The 20,122-nt window shown below is 28.2% G+C and overlaps 1 protein-coding gene and 1 non-coding gene across 2 annotated transcripts in view; one reads left to right on the forward strand and one right to left on the reverse strand.

The window, feature by feature from the left end:
• The first annotated feature begins 3,072 nt into the window (after positions 1 to 3,072).
• pip (heparan sulfate 2-O-sulfotransferase pipe) overlaps positions 3,073 to 20,122 on the forward strand; it is a 78,739-nt gene continuing 61,689 nt past the window's right edge. Inside the window, exon 1 of the mRNA XM_088181586.1 lies at positions 3,073 to 3,346. Coding sequence (XP_088037712.1) covers positions 3,291 to 3,346 — 56 coding nt within the window. The 5' untranslated portion in view covers positions 3,073 to 3,290. The remainder of the gene's footprint in view (positions 3,347 to 20,122) is intronic.
• TRNAS-UGA (transfer RNA serine (anticodon UGA)) lies at positions 6,862 to 6,943 on the reverse strand. The gene has a single exon. It is a non-coding gene; the product is annotated as a tRNA-Ser (tRNA).

Below are 20,122 nucleotides of genomic sequence, written 5' to 3' on the forward strand. Positions count from 1 at the left end.
TTAAATTTAATGTTTCTATATGAAAGTGAACAAGCATATTTCATTGCTATAATAAGGAAGTGTCACCCTTTTATATACCCAAATATGCGTAGTAATAATTGATTAAGAAATTATCACTGTCAAGGTTTGTATGCTGCAGAATGTTTTGAAGTACTGGTGCAATCGTGCTTAACTTCTACCTTATACAGTGTGCCATTTACTGTGTGGGTTAAAATGAGATGTTCCACTTGAACGTATCGATTTACTTCCGAAGAAGTCATTATAAATTTCATACGTCAATGAAAAGAAACACCTTTAACATGTGAAGCATTATTATTTTACGATTGATGAACTTGCATTTAAGCATAACGGTATTTCAGGATATCAACGTCAAAAATAAGAATTTAAGTTCGAATACAGTTGTACAGCTACCTTTAAAGTTTACGTTTCCTCGATGATGTTTATATATCGTATTTTTTTATAAACGGTATAATAATCACGAGAAAAAAGCTTTTAAATAATATACGTATTTATTATTTTACTGGGAAAATATTTATTTACTCGTTTCATTCTTTTATTAAAATAAGTATATATACACACTATTTTAACGTTTTTTTGATAGTGTTCTTTATTTACGTTTTTTTGTAAATTTGAAACACATTTAGTTTACTTATTAGAATGTTTTTAGGAAGAAAGAAAAGTCTAAATCTAGGTCTAATTTTATGCTTGACGCTTAAAATTGTCATTTTCTTATAGATGTCGTTTTGCAAAGCTTTATTATAAAAGGAAATAAAAAAGTTTTGTATTTATTTGTATATACTATAAAGATGTTCTTATTGTTTATATTTAAAAACTATTTAAAATATTTATAAGATAAAAAACTTATATGACGCATATCTCAATCTTAAACTATAACAATTTTAAAAGAACTATTAATAAAAAATACCATATCTACGCAACAAACAACAGACACTCTTAATCTATAATTTAATTTTCGTAAATCAATATTCTACCCCACTCCAGCTTCCACTTCATTGCAGAGGTTTAACGGTCTCCTACATCTTTAAAATTAGAGTGCTACTCTGTTTGACTTTTATCTCTTTTCCAGAGTAACAATGCCACTTTAAAAAACGAGGATGATATAGATCTATATAAACATCAAAATCATAGATTAGGCTCAAAACCTCTATTCCCTTAACCCTTTGCGGGGTATCGTATCACATGTATGGTGGTCATCTTTCACTGTTTTGATGTCCTCCAGATAGTCATATATTTACGTATATAACTGAAGAATTCGTTAATAAAAACGCTATAATTATATAAGATTTAAATTATTGGTAAAGATTTCTATATAAAATAATCTAAATTAATTAAAGAGTATAAAATAAATTAACATAAGAAAAATATTTTATATTAATTTTATAAAAAATATTAAGAGCCTCTGAATTGATACAAAAAAATCCACAAAAGTCAAATAATATATAAAAAAATTGATAAAATAATTTAACGAAATTTAATAATAGAAAAGTTTTCAAATAAATTATTAAAACAGTATTAAAATAATCAAAGCGGTAAAATCTTGAGAGTCACTGATTTGTTTCTATAATTTAATATAAAATAATATTTAATAAATAACAACTGAAATAATTTTGGAAAATCACTCATAGGTGTGTATATATAAATGTGTATAAATTAACTTACTAAGCAAAGGGTTAAGATAAACCAGCACTACTAATAGGACTAATACATGAAAGATATATGTGCGAATCCCATATACACTCTAATGTTTTTAAATTTCTATCGCATCTGTAATTTTTATGTAATTACATAATTATTACTTAGATTATGTTTTCCCTGTTTTTCCTAATCTTACGGATTAATACTGTGATGAATAATTAAAATATAATCATGCTAGGTCGTGCATAGTGATCTATTGATTGTAAACTAAAAATAGTTTATAGTTTATAAAATATATGTCAATGATTTCAGTCTGGTTGTTGATTGTAACGCATTGGGCTAACGTATGTTATAATGAAGCGAAAAAAATGTAACGAATAAAAAAATATTATTAAGTATGCGATCTACAATAGTTGGCTCGCCAAATTATGTCAATCGGTCATGTCCTGAAAGTCCTAAGCCAGATACCATTATGAGCCAAACTGTGTATACTGATTTAATTTTCTTATTACAAAACAGATTATTAAATATGTAGTTGTCTACAAATAATTTAAAAAAGAGAAAAGAGTTATGCCATATAAAATACTAGTAGCACAACATATTTTTAAGAAAATTGCGTGAAGCCCTGCTATAGTTTTATATGATTCAACAGTAAAGATATATTTAAAGATAAATATTAATGTTTTCATAACTTAGCTTATCTTTGTACTGCTAAAAATTACAAGGAAACGCAAATGGTTCTATATATTTAATTTAGATTTAAATATGGTATATAAGTTCTAGCGCTACAAATAAAACTATAAATTGATAGAACTCTCAACTTATTTTAATGGGCTGATTTTCACGATAATGCCTTAATCCGCCCAAATTCAGATGGTCCTTTCGAGATTCCATTTACTTTAATACGTGAGTTAGAGCTTCATCCACTACAGCAAAAACAAAACATATTTTAATGAATGCCAAGGTCTTACACAATACTTAATCGCTAGGGGTGGAGTGCTTGGGCCGATTTCATTACGCCTTGAGCTAAGCTGATAAAATCAACGGCGCTTAATATTAAAATGATGTGACTATTAAAATGTTAGTAAATCATACACTCGGTAAACTCCCTGGATGAATTAGATCCTGAGATGAATAGGAAAATATGATTTTCATATTAAAATTTTAGTGAAATTGTAATTGTGTTTACAGTATTTATATTTAATCATATAAACTTAAGTATACGATGTTGGTAGCATATGCTAGATTTTCCTCAGTACAGTTAGTACTTAATTAGTGCGTGTGACAATAGATACGTTTCAATGGCAATGGAAAACTTATTAAATTAATCCTAATAATCTTCTAGGGCGCTCAACCCAGTCCGTCGGAAGTCTCGCCGGTGATCTAGTTCTCCTCAAGTCTCGAGAGAGGAAAGGCGGACATTTCCGGTGTCTTCGGACGATAGCGGTCTGAGTCGGTAGTCATCAACAACTCGTCGCGGCGAGCGCGCGTGCTCCGCAAGAGCTTGAAAAGCCGGTTAACACATCGAAAAAGTGGAAAACCGAGATAAAGCAAACTGTGCCTTTTTAAAGCTTTACAGAAGATTTAATAAGGAAATCTAGTGTCAGCGTTGTGTGATTGGAAAGGCTGCGAAAATGGTGCAAAAAATGGAATCGTTCTTCAGACAGAGGAGACTGATGATTCCGAAGAGGTATGTTATATATTAATATTATTATTTAGATTATATGTGTTGTATGATGAACAAATGAATAATAATAAAAAAGAATAATGTAAATAATTTAAATAAACTAATATATTTTATTATTAGTTAATCGATATACACATCTCTTGTGTTCTTAAAAATATTGAATTTTTAAATAAAATTATAATATTTTCATTATATTCATGAATGACAACTTGCAGTTTTAGCTACTTAACTATACGCTTCAAAATAATTTGACTATTTTGAAAATTATTGAAAAGTCAGAAAAAGTAAGATATATCTAAAAGAAACCAGACAGTTTTTTGTTATATACTTTCAAGTAATGAAATCTTACCAATAATACAGTTAAAAGATCAGTTATATGCAAATAAATAGATTTCCAAATTATAAATGGATAAAACAGAAAGTCATGAGTTAAATAACTTTGAAATAAATATATAATAGTATTTAGCTTCATTCTGTTAGTATAGGTATTTGATGCACATTAAACACATAGAAGACAAACAACTCTCACATTCATGATATAACATATTAAAAGTCTTTTAAAAATTAAATAAGTTTGAGAGTAAAATTCCCAAAAAATCACACTGCACTGCTAAATAATCCTTATTATTTTTTTTAATTGAAGTTATATTATCCTAACTTATTAAAAAAAAACTGTTTTTAAACATGCGTTTGATAAAATTTAATTAAAGGCTAAAATTGTCATCCATCTCTAATAAAAATCAACGCGATAAAAAATAATTTCTGGATCTCGAAAAAATCATAAACTAGCCGAAAAATGTTGTCTTGAAAATTACTGATTTTTGGACTGATTAAATATATAAAATTGCAACAGTCGTTGATTTATAATATGACAAAAATATTAACAATTTTAAATATATATTAGGAAAATAAAAGATGAATGTATATTTAATTTAAATGAATAGAATTCATTGAAAGATATACTTTGATTTAATTTAAATACACCATATAACCGTTCGAAATTATTGTTGTTGTATTATATAAAACATCGATGCGATGCTTTATTTTAAATAGAGTCATTAAAAAATACCTAAGCATTTTATCTAATTAAAGCGCAGATATAACATAATTTTATTTATCACTCTCGAAATCTGCGATTTAAGATTCGAAAAAAAACTCGAGAAGTAATCGGATTTAAAACATTTCTCGTTTTGATTGTCTTATGGCGTGATTTTAACGCGTTTCTGATCTGTACATAGCGAAACATATCTTGATATGGAAACTCAGATGGTTATACCAAATCCGGATATGCTGTTTTAGACTGAAGCATATAATTAAAATTAACCATGGTTTTATGGCGGCGTGAAAACGTCATCGTTAATATATTCGTCGAGAATTATACACGTACATTAATATAATTTATTAACCTTTCTTTTTATGGAACGAATGTGGGAACTAACTACTGACTTTACTTTTGCAAAACTATTGTGTGATTTTTTGACATGAAAACTCACGCATTAAATAATTATACATATTATGTTATGTATGGGAGTTTTAGTTTTTAATGAAGACAGTTTTACCAAACAGGTTGTTTAATTTGGGACGTTTAAACTAGAATTTGCGTGTATTTTTTTTGGTTACTCTCCAACTCGTGTTTAAGTAAATATTGTATGCGTAAAACGACATTGCTCATACAAACTCACATCCTGGTGTAAATTAATTGACGAAAATATATTAAATTGTTAGCTAGATGTAATATAATAAATGTGTAATATCTACGTAATACATACGCCTACGTGATTAAGAAAGTGATGCATTAAATCTATGTAGATGATACCTTTAAACAGTTTATGTAATATCCTTATGTTGAATAATATATGTACATCATAAATTATTATACATTACAACAAATTACAAGTTAAAATATTATTTAACTAGCAAGTTATGAAATTACTTGAAAACACATATATTATGTACTTAGCTAGTTCATTTTATACATTTATTGGTATATATACATATATTTAAGTATAATATTTAGGATCGATATATATATATATATATATATATATATATATATATATATATATATATATATATATATATATATATATATATATATATATATATATATCGATCTTTTACCCGTAAATCGTGATCTATTAGTGTACGTTTCAATTCTTTTCATACTAATGTAACTTTTCGTGGACATTTTCTCGATCTCATTCTATTCATCTTACTTTAGATTGAATTCCTATTCTTTGTCCTTTCATATTCTGTCACGAACAGCAGCTCTACACCACTATTGCCTCTGGGGATGACTAAAATAGGATGCTTGTTAAAAAGCGCTCTTGAATTTAGAAAATACAATATGAATATTTAAACACTAGAATGTCATATATTATAGTATTTAAGGATTTATTTTTGCACATTTGCGCTTTTATTTACAATAAAATTATTTCTGTCAGTTTTGTGTGCGATTCCTCACAAGTATAATTGAGTGTTCCAATTTTTGTGGCTTTCTAAAGCATGACCGATTACTAGCTTTCTGTAATTACTTACATTACTGTCCTTGAATTGTCTATATCCATATTTAAAAGCTCGTTTACCAAGAACTAATCAAATAGATCGTCTCTTTTAGCGGTGTTTTTCCTTGTTGGCATTCGCAATGAAAGCAGTGTCAAATATGCATGCTATTTCACTCAATGTGCCTAAAATATATACACATAAGTTTTTTATCTAAACTATTTTTGATGACCCAATTATAACTCTTATTAATCTGTTCTAATGACGAAAAACTTAACCACTTTTTTATTGTAGCTTGTTCAATTTGTCTTTATTACAAGACCTACTTATTATCTCTTGCGATATTTTGCGGATCAACAATCTTAATTTTGACTCATCTATAGATTGGAAAGTTTTTATCTGTCAAAAAAAATATTGTATCTATGTATCTAGCACATTGATGTTTTATTGATGTGTTGAATGAAAATTCAATTGTGGGAAACGCATATAAATTGCACAAAAGTCCTTGTGTAAATATTTTCGTACATTTACACAATCTGCATTGTTGTCACGCAATCTATTAAGAGTTCAAAGGTTCGTTAATATAATAATATAGATACGCACGTTTTGATATAATAGCACTGTCTTTGTGTGTTTTAATAGCAATTTGATTTAATAACACGCTTCTGAGGCGTCAATTTCCTCGTGTATACCATTAACTTTACATCGACGTCTTGCAAAACTGGTTCGAAGCGATAGCGAATTTTTTTTTTGTATAAAATCATAAAAAATCTTCAAAATCACTTTCGTTGTCTTATGGGGTGAATGTCATTAATGTGTCACGATATATGAGAGATGGTGCCAAGATTTTTCGAATAGTGAAAGTGTAACGGCGATCTTATCTTTCGCGTATATGAAAAGTCGTGGGAAAATTTAGTTTTCGATCAGGCAATTAATTGATACCGTGCAGACAATAAAAAATAATTGTAATTGCTACCTCAAGAGTTATATTTGATAAAAAAAATAATAAATAAAATCGCTGAGGACAGGATTCGAACCTGCGCGGGTATAACCCATTGGATTTCAAGTCCAACTCCTTAACCACTCGGACACCTCAGCTGTTGCAGCCGGTTAACATTTTAGCAAACACTACAAATTCAAAAGTTCATTTACTTGTGTTTATCATTTCTGCACGTGACTCATATGTTAATGAATAGATCATTGAATTTATCAGACATCTACGATGACGTGTCAATGTGTACACTTGTTATATCAATTATCAGAGTCGAGTAGTTGTTGCTAGTGTAAATTAGAGATATGCAGTAAAACATATTAAATATTATTGTAATTACAATTAAGAGTTAAGCGTTGCTTACACAAAATAACAACATTTTAAAAGATTCTTAATATTGCGTAACACTATAACGAGTTTTAAAGAATTTAAACTTTTATTAGTTAAATTGTAGAGAAACGTTAAAAATAAATTTACAATTTAGATTTTATTTAATTAATTGACACGTCTGTATTATACTATCTAGGATACCAAATCATAAAATAAATAGTACGGACATTTGGGTAAATAAAAGATATTAGTCACCTTGTCTGTCGTCGAGTTTAAAAGATCACCATAATAAAAAATGGTAGATCAAGAAAGTAAAATTGAGTTTAAAAAATTATGTTTATTTTAGTTAAGCAAATATTTAATTAAATATAATACTATAGAATTTCTATATTTAATTTGGGTTTTTAAATATGTTAAACTAAGATAAACTCTATCTTAAATCCTAGCACTATACAGTTAAACTTAATCAGATGACATCAAATTGTTTTAAGAATTAGGAAAATAATATTAGAATTGATTTTATTTGTTTATAAGGTTGAGGATTCCTGCAGTTTAATAAATAATAAACGATAAATAGGTTAATCAATAGATACTTACTGTTGGCAGAAGCATGGCACTATGTTGAGGCTTCGGCTTTTAATGGTTTGGTGGGCTATGGTACGTGTTGTGCAATCAGAATTTATAGTGTTAATTTCAATAATAAACACATTTATTAGTATATCTTCTATGTGTTTATATTATTGCTATGATCCTACACTTTTTTAAATCATGGCGATCTAAATACAAAAGTGCATAGTTATTAGGATGCTGATTTAAACATAGACACTATTTCACCGTTAAAAATATAATTACCTCACTCCAAAAACACTGGAATGACATCTCGCCACCTCTCTCTAATGTAAAGGTAAATTATACTGAATTTTATTTTAAGTTTAGAAAATATGGTAAAACAAATGCTGCATTATTATTATTATTACGGCATTCGCTTAACAAATGAAATTAAAACAACAAAATACAAAAGTAATTAAAACTTGTATATAAATAAAATACAAATTACAAATTAAATATTTTTTTACAAAACAAACCTTATTTATTTTTAAAATATAAAAATAAAATAATTACAAATTAAATATTTTTTTCTCCTTGTATGTTCACAAGCAACATTCAATGTGCTTCGCCGACCCTCAAACTATTTTCATTTACATTTTTTTAACAAATTTTATTGTGTTAAATGGACAAAAAACGATATGACAATCTTGTACGAGGTTATTTTGCTGCTGTAGTATTATGGTAATTAAAAATAAAATAAAAATATATCATCTTCTTTACATTCAATGTAACGAATTTTTTTCTTCGTTCTCGTGAGCTTCGCTATACTGAGGTTTCACTGTAGTAATAAAATCTTGTAATAAAATACTTTTTTACATAAGAGTGAGATGAAAAATAAAATATTTTCCTATAAATTAGCAGCAGTGTTTTATATGAGTTATATACGAATTATACATGCAATATAAAGGTACAAAAGTAGCTTAAAATTTATGTTGCACTTGCAATAATAATGTAAGTGTAGCACAGTGAGTAATTCGTTTTTTTGTGTGAAATGAAATAAATACACTGGCAATTTTTGGCGATGCATGTCTGTCGCTCCAGCAAATGTATGTATGGACTAGGAAGTTTTGAGCACTATATGCTAAGCACTGTTCTTTTTAATAATTATTTTAGACATTCACATATAATGGGCGTTTTGTTGAAATAAGAAAATTTCTAATTAAATAATGTCAAATCAACAGTTGAAATTATACAAGATCTGCGTTTCGAGTGTCTCGAACATCCGCTGCAATTTTCACATATTTGCACTTCTCAAAAAGGAAATGGGAGGAAAGAGGTTCTTCTCAGACGAATAAGTACAGCACGAGTGGCTGCGCACTCATCCAAATGATCCATGCACTTTCTAAGCACTGGAAAACTTGTATTGAACGCTATTGATACTACATAGAAAAATCATGTTTTTTTGGACCTATTAAGTTCAATAAAATATTTTAGATTATTATTTGACTTACCTGTTTTTTATTCTAGGACTAAATAAGCAGTACTAGAAAAGCATTAAAAATGGCATTTAAAAGATATATGATAAAATAATAAGCTAATATAATACTCAGTACTAAAATTATTGTACATTGTAATTGACCATGAAAATATATATGTTTTTCACATAGTTATATTTAAATATCGTATGTTTTGATTTATGTATTATTTGGTTAAATAATTTGAGTCTCGTTGGTTAGTTTTCTTGATTCATATTGTATTTGAAGCGTTGAAATATTAATATTTACTCATCTCGAACATCGAACATTGAGTGTGCTACTAAAAAATACCTTTTTAAGTATTATACAAAATTACATTTACTCGTAAAATTAGATAAAATCTTATATAAACAACTGATAAATAGCAAATGAAAACTTTCGTAGTATAAAGTAACACATATTATGATATTCACACGAAATAAAATGGAGCTTGTTTCTATTTATAAAGTTATGACTTATGACGTATTCATCAATTGGTAATATTCCATCTGTTGCTAATCTAGTGTTTTTTTTATGGATGATAGAAACTATTCATCTCATGCCATATTCGGTCACGCTCGGTCCGATTTTGTAGCACTTTCTTACACAAATTTGGACATTCTAAATTCGTGTAGTCTCAAACGACTCCGAAATCGAAAACAAAAATTAGAGGAAAGTGAACGTTTTTAGATACGGCGTTATCTATTTTACATCCGAGAGCTCTTGTATGTTTTGAAACTGAGTAAAAAAAGTAAAAGCGCGCCGAGTTCTGATTCGAAACACAACGAAAAGTAATTAACAGCGATGGGTATAGAACTAAAGTGTTGAAAAGGCTAATGGATAAACCATTGAACTGTGAACTTTCTTTAATATTTCAATGGTTTCGTCAAACGTGTGTGTGTCTATTTAAAAAAACCGAGGCGCTTTGTTCATGTGTATATCCATATGAATAGCCATTTCCTGTCATTAACGCATAATCAACAAAAATATATTTTTTTCTATACGCATTTTATAATATCTGCAGTAATTAGTCATAGTTTAATCTTGCTTAAATGGTGTATTATTGTTATAGATATATTTGTTTAAAACGCTTTTATATAATTCTAAACATGTATCGTGTTATATAATTGAATGCGTTTTAGGATATAAATATTTTTATGTATGCTAATAAATAATAAATAGCTAATTGAGTATGTGATTTATTTTATACATAGACAATTTAGTATATGATATAATATACAAGTATATGACTAATTTTATATATAAACAATAATATAATATACATATGTTATAATATATAAACAACATTGCACTTCGCCGTTTAAACTGAGGCTAGACCTAACCTTTTACTTAGGCTATCAAGGAATAAGGCTTATTTTTGTACAAAAGAAAAAAACTATGCTATAATTAAACATATATTTTCTCTTCATGACAATAACTTTATGGATAGGTAAAATATGGACAAATTGTTTGATAAACTTATTTTTTTAATATTATACATTGCATGTTTCTTAGCTGTTCTTTATAAAACATATTATATATCACCATTTTTAAATAAAAATAAAGAGTTTTTTTTTAAAGTTTGTTAGTTAATAGTTCATTTAATAAATATGCAAAAATGTAAAGTTCATTTGCACCAGTTTTAAAGTGTCTCATTCTAAAATATTATTATTTTAAAATTAAATATTACATAAATATGATATCTGATTATATTTACATACGTATAATTAAGTCATAATTCAAACAAAGTATATTAATGAACTAAAACGCTATTAATGTTTTATTACTTCAATTTAATACTGTATTATTTCAATATTTTCACGTAGCTATTATAAATTATGTCCAATTCGACTTATCGCGTAACGTAGTTTTAAGTAATATGATGTATCTTTTCATCTCGGTAATTTGCATGAAAATGTTCGGTATTATTCGTTTAAAAGCAGAAATAGTAATGTTATAAAAACACCGTTACTAAGATAATTGTGATTCGAGCGATTTAATCCATACCAATTTTTCGCTCCAATCGTCACAATACGTCCGTTATGATTTCACGTTTTTACACAGTTGATTAATTATTTTATATGCGTATTGTTAATATTTTTTTTCTTTCACCATTACGTTTTAATTTCTTACATAATCTTCATTATAGCATTGAAAAAGCGATAAATTTCAATTTTTACGATTCAATCTTCACGGATTCGTTACGCGGGTACGTGTGTTTTATTTCGTGCATGATTTACTGTGTTAACTTTGACGGTTTTTGCGGTTTGCCGTGACTTTGCAATACCATAAATCAATTGTTGCTTTTATGTATTGAAATTTCATAGGATGGACCGTAAAATTTTGGTAGCATCAAGTCGTTTTTTCACTGGTGTATACCGCTCTTTGACAGTTAACACAGAACAATTTTTCAGAGTAAATAAGACGTAAGCGTTGCCATAAAATATAATGGTTTTGAATTACCATTGAATTTTTTTGAGTTCGAGACCTTAATCGCTGTCCCAAAAACACATCTATTCGCATGCGAAATGGCATGGTTCTACTCAAAATGATAACAAGTGGCGAACGAGGCAAAAGTAATATATCTTTCTATTCATGTCTGTGTGACTATGTAATAAAAAGTGTGCTCATTAGTTGACAAAAGTATTTTGTATGTATACCACTGCATAATATGTAATATATTGATTATGTTTCAATATAATAATCTAGATTGGAATTCAAAAACATTTGATTCAATTTTATGAAATTCTTGTTAGATAAGGTTCAGAGGATTTTATTAATATGTTTATTGAGCAAGTACGGAACACATTTTTGTATCCTACTTCAGTTTCTACGAGGTGGCGGCGATAGCTGTGGACTGCATGTGTGTGGGGGACCACATAAAAGCCTTCGTTCGTGGGGATTTTATTCTTGAAACTCGCGTTAATTTCTGTGACCTAAAGTGATTATTCATCAATAAGTATAAACTAAACAATAATGAAATCACACAAAGACCCTTGTTACGACTCTCGTTACGACTAGAACTAAAGGGTTCCCCCATAAATAACACGCAATGATTCTCCGATGCACTGTATGCATATTTATTTGTTACGAAACGGTCACGGGAAACAATATATCACCGGAAGACAAAAAATCCGTTGCACAATTCGACCTTGGAGATGTCTATCAGGCAAATGTCACTTTCTAAAGGCGTATCCATATTTCGTTGTTTGCATATTACACACATTAACCCAGAATATGGTATTTTTTTTATAAGTAATGTTACAAGTAATTTTGTACGATACGCTGTTCATAGCATCCTCAAATATTTATTTATTAAATTTAAGACCATCGTTATATGACAGGTAAGCCTTTTACGTCATTATGACCAAAAGTATAAAAATCTAATTATTAAAAAAAATATAGCATTAAAACATGAAAATATGAAAAAATATACAAATCACCTCAATAGGTGTGCGTTGCTCCATACGAACTAAACAAATGAGAAAATATCAAGATCTTGATGCATAGTATTGAGTAGTCGGACGGCTGTTGTCAGAAAAGAGTTGGCAAGTGCTCCGGTTCTAGCATTTACCGGTAAGAACAGAGGACGAAATCGAGAACTATGATTACTGTCCGGATGTTTGGAGCAGCTAGAGCACCGAAGGGTTGGCAATTTTGTCTATTAGCAATTTTCAAGAAGTGCAAACATGTAAAAATTGCACATATCTGGTATTGAAAATTCTTTAATAATGAGCTATTTATAGCTCATAGAGAATATCTTAATGTATAAAAAGAATATTCATTCTTATGATAAGAAAAATATAGGAAAATATAATGTATGATAACCGGTTGGAATTTTGATTACATAATAATCACTAATTTATATCTCACAGACACAATACAAATTAAAAAATACTAAGGTACATATGAGATTCGAACCTAGATCTTTTAAAGAAAGTGTGAATTGAATCATTGATTTGATTCTATTACGTGGATTTTACCTTTTTGTTGCATATTTTTGCCAATAGTTAAATTATATACACTATATTAAAATAATTCAAAGCAAATTCGATTAGTTAAGCGTGGAATATCAAGTTATTATGAACGTTATGTTCGTGAAATATAGATGTCAAACTATACAGTATTCCAATACACTTCTAATTCAATTAAATTTATATCTGACGTTCTAAGTTAAGCTAATAATATATAAAACGATGAATTACACAGTAATCAATTTTTAAAATAACTGCATGCTTGTTTTCCAATTACTTGTGTATGTAAACTTGTTTTCAATTAACGCTTTAAACTAATATTTGATTGCCTTTTCCTATAATTATATGTACACGGAATTGAAATTTACTAACACGTCTTTCATTGTGTGTTATCTTTCGTGTATCAATGTCACTTTACATCATGTCCAGAAAGACTCGCGTGCCATTCGAGTTGATTAAAAAAGTGACTGAATAGAATGCGAGCTATTAGTGCGCGTTGTTGCGTAATGTCTTTTTGTTATTTCTGAAAAAAGTCAATACTCATTCAAACCGATAACGGTTTTAACCAGAGGAAAAAACACGTTAAGTAGTCATTATGTGAGCTTAACAAGAAGGCAGTAGCATATGTTCAAATTGAAAGCGCCCTCGCACAGATAGATAGAGAGAGAGAGGTAATGATTATTTTGAGATGCTGTGTGAGATGTGTTGAAATGTAACCATCATAATAGAATCAGGTGAACCATATAATCAATTACGACTTTGTGTGTGATTTGTAATGTTTTCGTATGAATAATATTGAACGAACGTTGATTTCGACAGATGTGAGACTGTGTGAAATTTCGTGAATGGTTTTCTCGCCTGGTTTAATTGACGTGAAAGGTCGATTGCATTTTAAACGCATCACGAGCCCTTTTATATAGTGTTCTTAATGATACAATAAATATAGGGTAGTGAATCCTATATAAATACAATTTTATAAATCATATATAACTTTAAATTTCAAACAATTTTCAATTTGTCTGCTTAGACTTGCATTATTTTCTCTACAAAAATATTATACTTATTTTGATATTTAATGTGTTGAAGTTGTTATTAAAATATAATATTAGCAATCCTCACCCGATTTAAAAAAAATAAACCCGTGAATTAAAAAGAGACATTCTTTTTATACATACATGTTAAACACGTATTTATAATATAATGAAAGATGATTCATAAGAAAAAGGAGATAAATGTTGTCTACTCTTTCTGAAGAACCATCTTATATGTTATATTATTAATCTAATCTCACTCAACGCCATTTAAAGTGTTATTGCATAATAAAAAAATATATATATAAGATCGGAATAGCGTAGTCTGAAAGGTCTAGACTGATAACCCAGACGCCGCGGCTTCGAGCTACGGTAACAGACTTGATTTTTTACTTATAAAAATGCGCTTTTATTAAAAAGCATCCACAGCTGCATAGTGGCATCTATCTGATTTTAAATTATAATACACAAAATAATTTATAATTAAGTATATAGATATCACTGATTAATTGACTGAAAAGTCGGCTGGTTAATAATTACTTGTAGGTATTTATTCTGTTTGATTGACTTACTCAGTTCTAACCCGTTATAACGCATTTGACTTCCGCATGTTAAAAATTTGTTAACTGTATTTATTTAGGGTATAGTAAAAATATTTTTATGCAATATTTGATACAATTCTTAAAAAATATTTTCAAATCATATGGCCCTGCAATTTATAAATAAATAATGATATACATTTATTTTAAATCTTTCGTATATTCCAAGTCGGAAGCGAAGTGGTAGTCCAAGTAGTATTTTGAAAGTCAAATTTTGATATTAGTGAAGAATTGTGGCAGCGTTTTGATTTATACATTGTCTATTTATAACTCGAGCTTTTTCACTTTGAATTGCTGGGATTCTAGACAATCGGATAGCTCTGTGAATTGAAGAGGTTTTCGGCATTCAACGAAAACAATTAACATGATCTATAGTGCTGACATAATAATTGAAAGAATGCGCAACCAAAAACAGCCCCTTATAAGGTTTAAACCCGCAGTAAATTCGAGGGTTGCAAATTCATTAAATTAACGATCCTTTTATCAGGCCGTACACAACTAATTTTATGTTCTATTGAATGTATATCCTGAATAAAAATATAGTTTTTTTATAAGATTTATATCATGAATAAATTTTGCGAATTGTTTTATGATAAATTTATAAATAAATTGATTCATATTTAATCATCAACCTTCAAATACGACTTTGTTATAACCCCACGTAATTTATTTTGTATATAGTATAAGTATTTGAGAACAATTGAGAGTGATGAGATAAAAATGATGGACCTCGACCGACTTCGTGGGATTATCTCAGATTATAAAATATTATTATATATTTTTTTATAAATCTAAAGTATTAAATTGCCCCCATGATCAGCTGATTATCGAAGCATTCGAGTTATAAAGTGATAATGATCCACTGTATTACAATAACTGAATAATTTTGACACTAAAAAACCACAATATGCATCATAACCAAGTTGTAAAAGTGTCGAAACTTTTAGCGGTTAATTGAGCGTAACATTTGCAATAAATTTTCAATTTTTTACCATGCAGTTCGATCATAAAAAATACATAATTTATCCATCCTCTGCGGTTTTGTAACGCGATTTATTTTACGTGAAGTCGGATCGGTTTCGAGTTAATTAAAAATCTGAAAAGCTCTTTACACTCGAACCTGCATAATTGCACCCCGCAAATTATACGCCATTTGGAAACCGCGAAGAGCACTGACTTTGACCATCGCCAATTGGGAAAATGCGGGCCATATTGTAATACGACGACCGTGAACTTTTTTCTCTGTTTTTTTTTCGACCGCACTGTATAGAAATTGACCATGTGAAAGAAAGACGCGGAACGGTGCATGGAGTACGACGACCGCGACCATTGTGTGTGTTCCAGTTAAAGTGTCAGAGTTAAGTGACTGAGGAAAGTTAATCATATGTTTTAAAAATGTTCAGTTCGTAGCGCGTGGCGAGCTCTATTTTCTGCTAAATTTACTAATATTAGAGATGTAAACATACACTGATTATTATTTCGTTGAGCTTTCCCTCTTTTCTCCTGTAGAAATTAGAAGTCGATTATTGTTTTAAATTAACACTATTACACGTGTACATTGCTGTTTAAAAAATAACGGTTTAAGTAAATATGTTAACCACATAATTGATTACTAACCACAATTCATCTAATAAGTGCTATTGACTTACAATGAACCGTGAATAATGTCTTTATCCAACAGTCACGCCAGGGTCACTAGTTTCTTAGTTAAAAGTATTTTTTTAAGTTGTTGATTAATACACGTCCTTCTCTAAAATCGTTGGCCTAGTTTTACTTATTGAGAAAATAAAATTAAGTATGATTAGACATACAATTTACACTTCTTTTGCCATCATTAACTGACCTGGGCGGACCATCTTTCTTACGTGAAATTATATAATGCTTTCAAAAAAGCTTCGCTCCATTAATCACCGTTATTCAAATATGCCTTGATGAAATATGGAAAAAAGTTCACACGACTCAGACAAAAACTACAGATACATCTCTTTGAACTGTTAATGGAATAAAAATAACATTAGCTTCGGTTAAAGTTGCACTTTTTTGATTTAGTTAACGACCGTAATAGTTAAATGATATGCTTCTCTTAAAAGTCGACAGGTTACGTTAGAGGTGAATGATGAATTTAGTATGTATGTTTAACGACAATTTGAAGCGCGGATGGTATAATTTGGTGATTCGAAACGGTGAAAGGTAAACACACAGTCATGTGGGTCGTGAAAGTTAAAAGAATATATAAAAAAAAGAAAGTTCAAAGGGTCTGTTGTGCAAAAACAATAGCTTAAGATTTTATTTTAATGTGTAATAAATAAAAAAAGTAGTAATTTGATTAAATTAAAGACAATATGGTAATGTTAATGTTATGATATAATTTTATTTAAAATTAATATATACTTATTTGAAGCGATACTTATATTTCGCTACTGATTAAGGAATCGAATCTAGGACTAGCAATGTCGATCCTAAAAAAATAATTGGATTCCGAGAAAAAATTATTAAACATATTCTATTATTATATTAATGCCAATTTAATGGTGTGGTTGTTAATGCTATTATGAAGTAGCTATGATATAATTTAATATATAATACGATCTTCATTGGAGAGCATATCTAATTTGCGGTGTTCAGGTTTATTAAATCGAAACATTATTTTTTGCCATCATGCGTCCTGTTCAAGGCCGTACGTGATGCTATGAATATTTCACACGTTTATTTTTATGGTATACAGGATGACCCATACAAATATTTTTTTGATGTACTATAATAATTTTTAAGTGCAATTGTTTTTTTTAGACCACCTGTATAACACATTAATTCTTAGATGCTATACATCAAAATAAGAAATGTTATGGTATGCAGATTAATAGTTCCAATTGAAGCACGAACAACGTTTTGCGTTGAATAATTGGTAGATTTTGCTGCAAATTGCATAGTGGTAAGCGAATTGCTTGTTACGCAACAGTTTTATGAATTCAAATGGAGATTGTTCTTTGATGCGAAGAGATTTCTTTCTGAATATACAAAGAAAGTACAATATTTGAGTATCTGCAGCGATCGAATTAATTAAAGACGTTCTTGAATTGTGTGAAAAAAATGTTTTCCGCTTTGGATTATAAAATTCATTTAAATAATATGCAAAAATCTCAGACAAATTCATTATGCGTGATGGAAATCAAATTGTTTCGATATTATTTATGATGGAAAGCGATAGTGGATTAATATTGAAGAAAATATTCAATTTTGTTTAAGAAAATTATTCGTTTCCGGCTATTCAAAGTAGATGATTATACCTAATCTGTGAAATTGTAATAGAAAATTATATAAGTCTAACATTATATATATAAATATATTGTTTATCCAATATCCAATATAATCATTGGTTTACAATTTTTTCTCTACTTATTGATACAATTATTAAAATCATGTTTATTAGATTATAGAAGATATTATTATAGATAAGAGATAAAACAATGAGAGCAAATAATAATATTTTTAAATAACTGAACCATTATATTTCAAAGTAGCGTAAGTCTATTTTTCTTCATTTCAAGTTATTTAAGGCTTAACATTTTAATAAATTTATAAATAATGTTAACTTGTGATAAATTTATTCTAATTCTTAGAGATTCTGGACATATAAAATTAAAAAAGTAATAACAAGTATGAATTAGGTCAAACTGAAATACTGTTTTTGCAACTGATACTTTCAAATATAATGAAAATTAAAAGATCATTTTAATTTATATATAAAGTGAAGTGTCTGTTTCTTAAGTGTAGCTTTATAATGTAAAAAATAACAATTAAAAGAAAAACATATAAATAATTTTTTTTATTGAAATTTATTTTTAAAAATTATAAAAAAAACTAAACTAAGTAATAAAAACAACTCATATTAACTACATTTTTTATATTATTAATTTAATCTTCATTTTTATTCAATGTCTTAAAATATTAACGGTATTCGGGAGATATATAGGGTAGCAAACTAATCACATCGTTGAAATTATATTTTTGTATCAGTCTTGAATTCTTATAATACTTAGTGTTAATAAAATTATTTTTTAAAGAAAAATTGCATCCCTCGTTTTCAATTTAAATACAATACATTAAAATAAAATCTTTTTATTCTGAGACCTCAGAAAAATAAGAGAGTTATAGCAAAATGTCCACATCATCAAAGTGAAAATATAATGAAAAATACATTTAATATGATTTTATATTATCTGAAAAAGTTAGCTTGGTTACTTGGTAACATAAGACAAACCAAAAGAATACTTTGAAATGCTTAAAAATAATTTAAAAAAGCAATCAAAAAATGATTTATACTCGATTTCAGAGAAAGCTTAAATCTCCAGTTACAAAATTGCCCAGGTTTTGGCAAAACTGAACAAAATAAATTCTGATAAAGCAAAAAAATGAACTAGAAAACTTATGGGCCTTACAAATTGATGAAAGTACAGACTAAGCAACAAAGCTTAACTAATTTAATTTCTACGAATTATTAGAAGTGGTAAAATCATAAGCAGTTTTTATTTTTTTTAATTCAATTGCATTCTTCTCACTAATAACATTATTGTTGTATTATATTGCCTATGTGTATTATATGTGTATTAAACAATCATTTTACTGTTACTATGGTAAGAATTTGTTTGTTTTATCTATTATAATTTTATAAAACAATTGAATTTTATAGTTAGTATAATAATTCATGCTGAAAAAGTATATTAAATTTTATTGGGATTTTTATTTCGTTTGCCGCAAAATAAATTATCCTCGCCCAAGTGTTGTGAAGTGAAAGAAATTAGCAGACTCCTTCCAGGTATAAATATAAACATTTTTGTCGTGAAAATTGTGAAAATATTCGTTTCAAATGTACATATTTTACTTACAGTATGAAACAGAATCTGATGCATTTGAATATGGCAATGATTTTTGTGGATCAAAAAATAAAACGCAAAATATTTATCTGGATTCTTTGACGCAAAATCTTCCCTATCTTTAAAGATTATTTTACCAGTCCACCACTTCTTAAATGAACGACTTTTCTTCGATGTCACAGGTAAATTTATCTTTTTTAAACATTTTTAGAGAGTGTGGATAGTAAAATTATAAATTAATATCTCTCATTTTTTTCTGTATAATTGCTCGCTGATCCTTGCATATTTCCATTTACAAATTATACATTTTTCTTATAGTCATTTCAAAACTAAAGTACCGTTTTCTTAGTTTATCAGAATGTGTGTAATGCTATTCATATTGTCTAAAATTATCCATTAGTTTTTTAAGAGCAAT

The sequence above is a fragment of the Plectrocnemia conspersa genome, unplaced genomic scaffold (assembly GCF_051122295.1).
Source record: "Plectrocnemia conspersa isolate PC_06_02 unplaced genomic scaffold, ASM5112229v1 ptg000002l, whole genome shotgun sequence".
NCBI lineage: Eukaryota > Metazoa > Arthropoda > Insecta > Trichoptera > Polycentropodidae > Plectrocnemia > Plectrocnemia conspersa.